At 46.2% G+C, this 12,888-nt stretch overlaps 1 protein-coding gene across 1 annotated transcript in view; it reads left to right on the top strand.

The window, feature by feature from the left end:
• Positions 1-8,998: 8,998 nt before the first annotated feature.
• The window catches only part of RTKN2 (rhotekin 2), a 63,870-nt gene continuing 59,980 nt past the window's right edge, over positions 8,999-12,888 (top strand). Inside the window, exon 1 of the mRNA XM_074236307.1 lies at positions 8,999-9,187. Within this exon, the coding sequence (XP_074092408.1) occupies positions 9,030-9,187 (158 nt within the window). The 5' untranslated portion in view covers positions 8,999-9,029. The remainder of the gene's footprint in view (positions 9,188-12,888) is intronic.

Below are 12,888 nucleotides of genomic sequence, written 5' to 3'. Positions count from 1 at the left end.
GTTGGCCAGCTCAAAGTGACCTGGGAGCCTCGGGTGATTCTGTCAGTCTTAAGTGGCTAGCAAGGCCCTTCTATCAGGGCTGTACTTGTGTTTCGGTATTATAGCTGTCGTCTGTAAGCTTTGGCGAGTCTCTGCCCTCGGAGAGCTTACAAAGAGCTAATAGTGAAAAACGCGTAAAAGGAAGCTGAAAAGAGGTGCGGGGTGGGGATAAGCGGGGTGCCCCCAGCTCGGGGGCGTGGCAGAGGGTGGCATGGCGGGTGCCCTCAGCTCAGGGGTATGGCAGAGGGTGCCCCCAGCTCGGGGGCGTGGCAGAGGGTGGCATGGGTTCCTCCTTAGCCTGGAGATGGTCGGAGGAACGAGCCCTATCCGGGGGTGAGGCCTGGTTCTAAGTCTGGAGGAGATAACGATGCCCCGGACTTTGAGCCCCGGAGCCGGTGCCCGGGGCCTCCCGCCTTCTTAGGCTCCGGGGCGAGCTGCGACATTTACGGATTTCCATTTGTTTGCTTAGTTATTGTTCATGTCTTCATTCGTGGCTTGCTGGGCGGCCGCTCGGGGGCACCAGGCGCCCCCAATGCTTTCCCCCACCCATAAAGGAGGCTGGCAGCACGCGGGGCTCTTCCCCGGGCCTGGGGGAGCTGGCAGGACGCGGACGCACACAGCAGGCGCTTAAGAGTGGCTCGCGGCCCCGGGGGCGCGCGGATGCGGAGCCGCAGCCGCCCCTCCGGAGGGCATACAGGCGGCGCCCCATGGATGCTGGTGGCTGGAGGCCGGAAGCTCCCGGGAAGGAGGAGGCCGGCCCGGCCGAGGTTTCGGGATGACGTCACGGACTCCGGGAGAAGGCCGCGGGCGGGGGCGGGGCCGCGGCCGGGGGCTCCCATTGGGCGGCTCGCTCCGCTCGGCCCGCCTCCCCGGAGCCGCGCACGCGCAGCCCGCCCGCGGGGCCGCGCTCCCCCTCCGCGCATTGGTTCAGCCCGGGAGGCCCCGCCCCCCGCCCCGCCCCCCCGCGCTGGCCGGGCCGGGCCGGGGGCGGGATTTTTCAAATCTCCGAGCGAGGGGCGGCGGGAGGCGGCGGCAGGCGGGGGGGCCATGCAGCGGGCCGGGCCGCAGGTGAGCGGGGGCCGGGGGCGGGGGGCCATGCAGCGGGCCGGGCCGCAGGTGAGCGGGGGCCGGGGGCGGGGGGCACCTGCCGGGGGGCGGGGGGCCATGCAGCGGGCCGGGGGGCGCCCGGCGGGGGTCGGGCCGCAGGTGAGCGGGGGCCGGGGGCGGGGGGCGGGGGGGCCGGGGTCGGGGGGCCATGCAGCGGGCCGGGGGGCGCCCGGCGGGGGCCGGGCCGCAGGTGAGCGGGGGCCGGGGGCGGGTCGGGGGGCCGGGGGGCCATGGGGGCGCAGGGGCGCAGGGCACCTGCCGGGGGGCGGGGGGCGGGGGGCCATGCAGCGGGCCGGGGGGCGCCCGGCGGGGGCCGGGCCGCAGGTGAGCGGGGGCCGGGGGCGGGGGGCACCTGGGGTCGTGGGGCCGGGGGGCGGGGGGGGGGGCTGGAGCCGGGAGGCGGGAGCCGGGGCGGGGGGGGGGGCGGGGGCCGGGGGGCGGGGGGCACCTGCCGGGGGGCGCGGGGCCCGAGCCCGCAGGCCGGCCTGACCCCGGGCGCCGTACCCGGCCCGGCCCAGCTCGGGGGCGCAGGGTGGCACCCGGCGCCCTCAGGGCACTGCGGTTCAGGGACCTGCCCGAGGCCACACGGCGAGGTCTGAGGAAGGGTCTGAGGCCGGATTTGAACCCAGGTCCTCCTGACTGCAGGGCCGGGCTCCATCCCCTGCGCCACGACCTGCTCCTTTGCACGAAGACTTTTGGGAGAACTCGTATTTTGAACAGACATTTCCCCCAAACTTTCTCTAATATTTTCAGTTTACAGAATACTTGCCTTATTTTTTGATGATGATAAAAATATCAATGGCTTCGGGGCAAGTTTAGAGAAAGACAACATAATATGAACAGAAGTCTTCAGTGAAGAGCCAGAAGACCCGAGTTCAACTCCTCCTTGACTTTGTGAGCCTGGGGCAGTCTCTGGAGCTCTGGTCACCTCCTTTTCCTCCCAGGGCATTGGTCTTCATCACCTCCAAGGCCCTTTGCAGTAGGCCCTTCCCGGCCCCCTACCCGGCCCCTCCAGGAAGCCCGATGGAGGCCAGCCGCCCTGCATCCTCCCTCTTCCCATGAGCATCACTCAGGGCACTTGATCCCTCAGGCTGGGCTTCGGAGCCCAAGTATCCCTCATTCCATGTGTGACCTCAGGGCCTCCGGGCTGGTGAGGCAGCTCAGTGATCACCCCTGTGGTTCCTTGGGGTCCTACCACTTACTAGGTTGATTTAACGAGAGCAAGAACCAGAAGAAATCTCAGTCCGATTTTCAGACTTCAGAGCTCTCTGTGACTCGGTTTCTGTCCCACATTTCTACACATCCATCCATCCTGGCAACTAAAACCTTGCATCACTCCCTACCATCACTTCTCAAACCTTATAAAAGCTGCTTTTAAGAGTGGATTTTCACTTGAATTTTCATCTCTGGCTCTTGTATTACTTTCTGATGCATCTTTTTTTGTTAAGAAACCCCACATTTTGGGGGGCAGCTAGGTGGCCCAGTGGACAAAGCACCAACCCTGGAGTCAGGAGGACTCAGGTTCAAATGTAGCCTCAGACACTTAATAATTCCCAGCTGTGTGACCTCGGGCAAGTCACTTAACCCCACTGCCTTAAATGAAATTCAAAAAATTAAAAAAGTAATCCCTCATTTTCTTAGTACAATATAAGATCTTTATAAGCAGGGACTGTTTGATTCATTGTATTGTATCCCCAGTTCCTGACCTTTACAGTAAGTGTTTACTAAGTTCATTGATAAACTTCAGGCTTTTCTCCAGTGGTTTCAGTGATATCGTAATACCTTGAAGACAATTCATCCAGAATAATTCTGTGACTGATTTATAGGTATCCTAACCCACAAGAAATAACATCTCATTAAGGATTTCCAAGTTTCCTCATCAGGTTGTTTTGAAGATCACTAGAGATAATGTTTAGGCTTTCTAAACTATAGACATACCATGCAAATTCAAGGTGGGGTTGTTATTTAATTGAAGAAATATTTCCTAGCATCCTCCTAGGACAACTCTTAGTAGGAGTTGATGCTGGACCAGAATGTCCAGTGGGTCCTGTCCTCACTCATTATTCAGGCAATGATAATTAAAAGTGGTATTGGACACATTGCTCTGGGGCCTGGGCAATGTAATTCAACTCATAACTCACAGTTCTGAAATGCTTTAAAGTTTACATAGCACTTTCCTTGTTCTGGTTGGGAGGTTCCTCACAGCTAATATTATTTCCATTTTACAAATAGCACAACTGAGGCACAGTGATTAGATTGACAAATAATGTGTCAGTTGTCATGCAGCAGGTAGTAAAGAGCAGAGCTGGAGGAGAATGAAAGACTGGTTCCAAGGACTGCTTTCTTTCCACTGTTCCCTTTGTTGTTGTTTGGTCATTTTTCAGTTGTGCTCAACCTCTTTTGGGATTTTCCTTTTTTTTTGTTTTTTGTTTATTGCAAAGCAAAGCAGTTAAGTGACTTGCCCAGAGTCACACAGCTAGGTAATTAAGTGTTTGAGGTTGGATTTGAACTCAGGTCCTCCTGACTCCAGGGCCGGTGCCCTAGCTACTGTGCCACCTAGCTGCCCCTGGGATTTTCTTAGTAAAGATACAGACATGGTATTCCATTTCCTTCTTCAGCTCATTTTACAGATGAGGAAACTGAAGCAAAGAGAGGATTTTCCCAGAGTCACACAGCTAGTAAGTGTCTGAGGCTGGATTTGAACTCAGGTAACTGAATCTTCCTCACTCCAGGCTTGTCAGCTTCATCCACTGCATCATTTATTGGCCTCCATTGTACCCTATTGCTTCCTAAAGAAATGAGGATTTAATGGGGGGGGGGGTTACAGGCAAAAATGGCATTTATCTCCTCAAAATATAGAAATGATAATAATAATGGTTAGCATTTATAAAGCATTTAAGGATAAAATATTTACATATTTCAATTTCCTTTATCCTCATGACAGTCCTTTGAGGTAGGTGCCATTGTTACTCACATTTTATGGATGAGAAAACTGAGACAGATTTTAATTCACTTGCTTCTGGTCACCTACTAGTAAGTCTGAGATAGTTTTCTTGAATTCAGATGTTCTTCACTGTACCTACTATGGTACCATAATGCAAACTTTCCATTGTTTGGGAGTTAATTAAATTTAATACAATTACTTCCTGGAATGCTTTTGTGGCCACAAGAGATTAGCTCTGATAAGACTCCACCCTCAAAATCACAATCCTTTGGCTTTTATCTACCATCCACACCTTTGGGTCAAAGGGCTACCTTTATTTTGCAAATATATAAAATCCAGATCATAGTTTAAACTTCACCAGGATACTTAGAAATAATTCATAGAAATTGAGTATTTCTTGTTCATTGGACAGCCATAGTGTCTGAAAAACTTGGGTCCAACCAGTGGAAAGTATATAGCTCCCAGGACCTGGGTTCAAGGTCTGCTGGTGAAACTCGATCCCTATGTCTAGTTATTTAACTTCTTTAGAAGGCCTCAGTTTCCTTGGTTGGATGAGATAGTCTATGGGGTCCCTCCCAGCTCTAGAGATTTGAGCCCATCTACAAAGTACCTTTTACTAGTCATGTAACCTGGGACTTGGGCCTCCATTATTCCATCTGTAACGTGGGAACTATAAATCCTTTCCCATCTTTTCCTGCAGAGGTGTTAATAGGACTCAAATGAATTAATGGTACCATAGTCATATGAGTGTCAGAAGTATTAACGTGCTTTTCCTAAATGATTAAAACATCGCCTTCCTTGTCCCCACATTGGGAGAGCTTCTCTTAGCTGGATTTACCCAATGCAGGAGGAATGACCTGGGTCTTCAAATCCTGCCCCAGATGTGTCCTGGCTGGCTGACCCTGGGGCACATCACTGTCCTATTTTCCTTATCTGCTAAATGAGGGGGTTTGGATTCCAGGTCCCTCCTGTCTGTAAAACTGAGAGCCAGAACTGACCCCCCAACCCTTTCCCTAAAGTGGGTTCTCCCTGAACCCCACGGCCACGCTCCTTTCCATGGTGACCAAGGCTGCTCTTTGCTCTGGACTCCCAACGTCCTCAGCTTCTGTGCCTATGGCAACCAGGATGGAGTCCTGTGTCTTCCTGGACCCTTGACCTGCCAGTCTGAAGGACTTGGAGGCTATGACTGACTGCCAGACTGGGCAGCACCTACAACGTGGCAGGTCCTGGGGAGATGCAAAGAAAGACAGAAAAGCTGACCCTGCCCTCTAGGAGGGCATTTTGATGTTACAGGGAAAATACTGTACATACAAATCATATACAGTCTAACTAGAGGACAATCCCAGGGAAGGCGGATGGAGGTGGGGGCTAACAAAGGCTTCTTGAGGAAGATGGGATTTCAATTGAGTTTGTTTTTAACGTTTTAACATTTTGTTTCCCAATTATATACAATAGTAATATGTACCCATCATGTTTTGCAAGGCTCTGAATTCTACAATTTTCCCCACCCTCCCTTCCCTCTCCCCCCCACAGAAGGCTTCTGACAGTCTCTACATTGTTTCCATGCCATACACTGATATAAATTGAATGTTATAAGAGTAAGAATAAACATAAACCTCCTTCCCCCCCGCCCCGAGAAAATGAGAAACCTCCAGAATAGAGAGAGAAAAAAATGTACTTCAGACTGTTCAGATTCCAATGGCTCTGTCTCTGGGGTTGCTTCAGTATTTTTCCCACAGTTGTTATTACTAGCTGTACCTCCACTCTATTCCTCCCCGCTCTCATTCTATTCTCTCCTTTCATCCTGGCCCTGTCCAAAAGTGTGCTGAATCTAAGTACCCTCTCTCTCAATTGAGTTTTAACAAACCAACCAGAAGCCAGAGATGAGGAGGGAGAGCACCCCAGACTTAGGGGGTTCTGGGAGGCAACCAGTGGAAAGGCATGTGGATCTGGATCATAGTGGGCAAGGAGGGGAGTTGGGGGAAGAAGACCAGAAATGTAGGAAGGGCCAGGGTTAGTTAATGGGAAACCAGTGCAGGTTATTGAGTTAGGACAGAGGGGGGTGGTCAGACATTCTTTCGGAAGATCCCTTTGGTGGCTGAGGAGTGGATGGGCAGGGAGACTAGTCAGAGGTGGCAGCCAGGGGTCAGATCTGCAACTCTTCTTCACGAGGAATTCTCATTCTGGGATCTGTACTCGGTTATTCAAGAGTTGCCACAACCTTGGGTGGATTTACCCTGAATTTTTCTCTTCCCACACACACTCCTTCTATTCTTTCCTTTTGACTCCTCAAAGAGCCCAACTTCCTTTGTCTGCACAAACCAGAATCAAATGTCTTGACTCCACATCTATTCCAAGTCATTGAATTTTCTCTGACAGTAGAGTTAAGTATATATGTGTATGCTCTCTTTTTTTTCTCTCTCTCTGTCTCTGCCTCTTCTCTTTCTCTGTCTCTGCCTCTGACTCTCCTCCCAACTGTCAAATCTGACTTCAGACATTTACTAGCTTTGTGACCCTGGGCAAATCACAAAACTTCTATCTGCCTCCATTTCCTTGACTGTAAGATGGGAATTTATAAGAACACCTGCTTTGCAAAAGTTATTGTGAGAATAACAGGAGATATTTGTTCAGAGCCAGGCCCTAGTATGAGGAAAGCTCTAGAAATGTTGACTGCTATCATTAGAACACATTTAACTATCGTAATATCTCTATCTGATGTGGAAAACTAGCCTGCTGATTGATCACATTTAAAGAGAGAAGTGGTTTATAATGGCCTTGAATGGATTCAGAGACTTACAGACTCTCTTTTCTTTGTCCATTTGACTTTTTTTTTTTTTGCAAAGCAATGGGGTTAAGTGACCTGCCCAAAGTCACACAGCTAAGTAAATATTAGGTGTCTGAGGTTCAGAATAGAACTCAGGTTCTCCTGACTCCAGGGCAGGCTCTGTCCACTACATCACCTAGCTGCCCCCAGTCTATTTGACTTTAAGTAACCTAACTAGCCTTCCTAGGAAGAGAATCCGTTTCTTGTTAGATGTATTCCTCTCCTTTCCCCTTCCACATAGTTCAGAGGGCTGAATGTTGAGTCAGGAAGATATGAATTCAAACTTCCCAGCCACTAACTAGCAGTATGACCCTGGGTAAGTCACTTCACTCGTTTGCCTCAGTTTCCTCGCTTATTAAGTGGGGCTAATAATCACATCTACCTCCTAAGGACAAACCTTCATCCAAAGAAATGTGAGCTACATAGCTGTCACCTCAGAAAAGCAAATGACTTTCTCTGGACCCCCCTCAGATCTGCAGTGAGCGTTGGGGGAGATGTTGGGGGCACCCTGCGTGGTGAGAGGTAGAAGCTGCTTTTCTAGTGTAGCTGTCGCCATCTGGTGGCGTCTCCCGGGTATGACAGCTTTTGAACTTGACATGGAAATAGGGTCCACTCAGAGAGGGCCCACAGAGTTTTAGACTTTGGAGATCATCCCAGGCCTTCAAACCCTGGCCTGCACGGATGGATTTCAGGGGGTCTCTGAGTCTGGAAGGAGAAAAAAGTACATCTCCCAGTCTCTCACTGAAACTTACCATTTTCTGGAAACAGCCGTAACAATAGATTTCACCCAACTACCAATGGAGTCCATCACACAAAAAAAGTAAAAAATCTTAGAGGGAGTAAATCACTTGCCTAAGATCATCCAGCTAGTAAATGGCAGCTGGGATTTAAACCCATTTCCTTGACTGTCAGATTCAGCTCCCATCCTCCTTTAGGCTAGCTTCATGTTGGATGGCTCTGGGTCCCAAAGAGAGATCTGGGGAACTAAGTTGTGTTTAGGGAGATTCAGGATGCTCATCTCAACTCCCTGTGGCCTCATACACTTTTCTGGGTCCTAAATAAGCTTGGTCTCAAAACAGGTCACATTTACTTGTAATGCTCTATAGCTTACAAAGCATGTTTCCCACTAACTCTGAGGCACTTTGTGCCTATCATACAGGAGGGGAATCTAAGACACAGCAGCATTCAGGGACTTACTCAAGGCCAAATAAAACAAGACTAAATTGTTTACTAGTTCTTTTAAAGAAGTTCATTTGGGGAACTGGCAAGTATTGTTTAGAAAAAAGAAAAGACCTGGGATAATTTAAATTAAACAGGTATAAAGGCATTGCTGATAGAAAATCCTTCATTCATTAGATGTATTTACACAGTAAATTCAAGCTTTCCTCACCACAACACCAGAGTGTTTTGCAATGTAATAAAATTACACCAAAGGACTCTAATTAAATAAATGGTTTTCTTGGCATGTGATTAATATACCTCATTTGGATAAGCAAAATTAAGAAATCTAGTAAAGCTTATCTCTCCTGGTAATCTATGCAAAATGTTAATACTCTTAAGCATCAGTTTCCTTTTCTTGTAGAGATTACCCATTTCCTTAAAGTAGTGAATTTCTAAATGACTAATTTATTCACATTTCCTGATCAGTTTTAAGATACTAAGTTTAAAAAGTTTTTGGTGCCTTTTACTCATCTTTTTATTCAAATTGATATTTCTGTTTATCTGTTAAACTACATCCAGAAGGAAGTTTTACTTTTAGTCAGAGAAATAAATGTTAGGGTAAGCTTTGCTGGCACCTATAATTATGATCCCTTCCCTCAGATCAGCAGCTTAATTAAGAGTCACATAAGTGGAAAATGCAATTAGTCCTTTGCATTCTCATGAAATATATAGAACAAGCGTAGTTCAATTCCATAAACATATATGAATTATCTAACAGGTACAATACCTTATGCTGGGGGATAGAAAAATTAAATTCTTCCTCTTTTTCTTTCCCTTCCTTTCTCTTCATAAAAAAAAAAAACAACCATTCTTGTTATTCCCCAATCTTTTCACCATCAGTTTGCTTTCTTTTAGGATGGCAGCCTTCAAGGAAAACTTGACTTTGAGAACCGAATGCGTGAAGGAATATGCAAACTCCTTTCACTGAGTACTCAACAAGACCAACTCCTACAGGCAGTTAAAAATCTGATGGTCTGCAATGCTCGGATTGCGGCTTATACAGAAGAGCTACAGACACTGGAGGAGCAGATGGGAAATGGAACCCAAAGACGGTGAGTTACAGATTCAAGTTTGCTCTTCCAAGTGGAATTTATAGCTTTGAATGAACTTAAACATTTGAATGGAAACTGCATAATTTGGATTCAAGAAGAAATGTCAAAGCAGCCCATACTATTTTAAAGGTAAATGCTATAGAAAGACATGGATAGCTCTCTCAGGGTTCCAAAGTGCTTTCCTGACTTTTATCCTATGATCTAGAGAGGATGAACTCACTCCCCCCTGAGGTGACTGGAGCCACTTTGGACAGCTTTAATTGTTAGGAAGTTTTCCTGGTAAGCAAATAGATAGCTTTGAAAATTGAGATGGGTAGGCAAAAGAATTTCATAGCATCTTAGAGCAGGAAGGGGGACTGTAGGCATAATCTAGTTCAATGCAGAAAAGGAAACTGAGACTCACAAAGAGTGACTTGCTTAGACTCATACATCTAGATGGAAAAAAAGATATTTGCATGCCTTTCCACTGATTCCTTAACAGCACTCTCTTCTGCCGTACCCACCAATGCCTTTCTCAGCATCCAAAATGTTATACCATTGTCACATTTCTGATTGAGTATGTTTTCCTGGGCCTTCCCTGTCTGATGATCTTTCAATCTGTAGGCGCAGGGAGGTAGGCAGTGGCTGTTTCATAATCCAATTATTACTGCTGCTCTAAAATTATTCATTTATAAAAATGTTACATAAGGCTGGTCCTAGCAGGGTTGTCTGTTATATAACAAAGGCAAGAGAAAAAGGGAAAAAAAGACTGCCTAGCTGAGAACACATGTGATTTCCCAGCTCCCTCCTGAATGCTGCCGAGGTTACCTTCTTTCCTCTAACTGCCTTGATATGTGGAAAGGGGAGTGGCAGATGGAGGGAATTAGCAGCATAACAGAAACAAAGTGACAAACCAAAAAATTAAGTAAAATGTTAAAAAAAAATGTCACCACACATCTTCACTCAATTATCTGTCCATTTCAGATCCAAATTTCCATTTTGAATGATGTTCTCCTTGATTTTGCAGTCTTCTTCATGCATAGATGAATTATTTTGGTTGCCTAAGATGGGGGTTCTTAATCTGAGGTCTGTTAATCTCCAGGAATCTGGGTTGAGATTGTAGTCAGCCTGTGAATTTAGATGGGACATTGATTTTTATTAACCTTCAAATATCAATGGGTTTGATTTTATTCATTTTTCATTTTGAGAAAAGGTCCATAGGCATCACTGGTCTGTCAGGCCAAATAAAAGCCAAAAAAAGGTTAGAAACCCCTGGTATGTAACATGGAGAAAACCACACCCCATTCCCCTTCAAGTAATAGTGAAGTTTAAAGAGACAATGTCCCAAAGATAGGGAAGAATAATGTTAATGTGAAAATTACATTATTCCTGGGTTAGTTAGGCAGTCAGATGCTCAGATGCTCCCAGACTAGATCAGTAGGACGCCATGTTAATTGTTAAATTTGTTTTTGGAGAGTGACAGTGTTGAGTTGGGTGGATCAGATGGCTTCCTAGGCTGTGTGGTTTGACTAAAAGAGATCCTCCCTGAGACAAGGAAGGAAAATGTAGTGCCATGGAAAGGAAGAGTTTTAATAGTGTGAGTGACCATAGACCCGTGTGATCATCCTATATGCCTCAGTTTCCCCCATCTCTCAACCCGACAGCCTTATAGAAATGTAGATATATGAGATGATATAGGTGAAAGTCCTTCGCTGACCCCAAACTGGAATGGTTCAGAGGGGAGTAAGGCCTTTATGCCTACCCAAGGGTCTAGATGGGTACAATCGGAGGAACTTGCAGATTTTTTTCCAACTCCCCATTCCTCCTTCTACCTTATTTTAGGAGTGCTTCTCTAAAAGTACCGTTGAAGTTATCTGCATGAACTGCTTATTCTTTATACCCTATCATGCAAGGAGAGGCAGGGTATCGAGTGGGTGGAGCCTGGTTTTGAAGCCAGGATTCCCCTGACTTCCAGTCCTGCTTCTATCATGTATTGTCTGTGTGATTGTCAAGTCACTAAGGTCCAGTAGTTTCGGCAACTTTCTTCTCTTCTCTTCTTTTTTTCCTCCTTCTTTTCTTTTTTGTTGGAGGCTATCAGAGAGGCCTTTCTCAAAATCATTTTCCTTCTTTCTCTTTCCTCTTCTTCACAGCACCTAGATGCCCCCAGGCACTCTCTTAAAACAGGGTTTTTTAATCTTGGGCCCCCGCGGGCTGGATAGTTTTCAGGGGGTCCATAAACTTGGGGTTTAAAAATTCTTTATCTCCTTTGTAATCCTATGTATTTAATTTTATTATCTAGGTAGATAATAAATATAGGCAATATAGATTTTCCCAGGAGTAAGGAGTACATGCCCTGTCTCTTGTTTGAAGTGTAGATAAGTTGCTGAGTTGCATCGATAGAGAGGGGACTTCCTCTTCTGGGAGCCCTGGTTCCCTTTCCTCTCCATCCTTCCCTTGCATCTAACATGGGATGGCTGCCTTGTGTTCATAAATATGTTGGACCAGCTTCCCTACAAGTCTGACTCGATTCTGTCCTTCAAGCTTTGATGGTTTGGTTTCTGATGAGAAGAGGGCTCAGTCTTCTCCAAATTGGAGGCATTTACTTGTGATTGATATGTAAAGATGAAAACTCAATAAAATAGTTTTAAAAAACTAACAAATTCTATTGGATCAAGAGGCGAAGTAGAAGCTTGTCCCATGGGCTGGATGTGATCCATCTGAATCCCTCTCATAACTGAGAATTCCTCATGAAAAACGGTACACCCTCCTTAGGAGGCGTATTTGCCATCCTTCCAACACTTCTTTAGAAAACATGGGATGCTTTTATTGTTAGACTGGTTTGTCCTGGATCTTCTTCAGTTTAGCAAAGTGATGCTTTGTTAAATCCTCACCTGGAAGACTAGAAAATATAAAAAAATCTGTTTACTCAATTTAAAAGACATTTTGAAAGAAAATGGCTAATTGTCGTCCTCTGCTGGTCATTTCACTTTACTGCAACTAGGTCAGTCCCTACATTCAGAAATACTTTCAACCTTAGTTAAATATTTTTCTAAATATAAAAAATAAAATATATTCACCTAAAACTCAGTACAAGATCATTTGCAAACCGCAGTTCCAAGAATGAAGAAGGGGCTTTTTTGCTTGGGGCCAGGCTCCTTGTCTGACCACCAACTGACTCTATTAAATGTAGACTTCTTTATTGATAATAACAGATTTATCACGCTGATGTTTGCTTAACCATCAACTGCTGTATCAGAAAGAGTATTTTTAATTCTTGGTCTCAGAATCCACTAGAATTAAGTATAAGTACTTTCCAAATATTATCTCCTTTGATTTTCATTACAAACCTGCGAGGTAGATGTGATTTATTTTTCTCATTCAGGTTTTCGGACAGGTTAAGTGACTTGGCCAGAGTCACTTAATAGTATTTTTATAGAATTTAAAATTTTGCAAAGTGCTTTACAGATACCTGATTTGATCTTTACAGCAGCCCTGGAAGGTAGCTACTGCTATTCCCATTTTACAGAAGAGGAAACTGAGACTCAGAGTTGTTAAATGATTTGTCACATTGCTAGGTGGTGTCTTGAGGGCAAGATTTGAACTTCTGTCCTCCTGATGGCAGGTCTAGGCTGTAACCATTGTACCATCTAGCTCTTCCTGCCACTTTTTCCTTTCTTCTTGGTGCAGTAATTTTTGTTTGTTCAGAAGCTTCTCAGTTTCAT

Source organism: Macrotis lagotis, chromosome 4 (assembly GCF_037893015.1).
Source record: "Macrotis lagotis isolate mMagLag1 chromosome 4, bilby.v1.9.chrom.fasta, whole genome shotgun sequence".
In the NCBI taxonomy this organism is placed as follows: Eukaryota; Metazoa; Chordata; class Mammalia; order Peramelemorphia; family Peramelidae; genus Macrotis; species Macrotis lagotis.
This window is presented reverse-complemented; position numbering and strand designations above follow the sequence as displayed.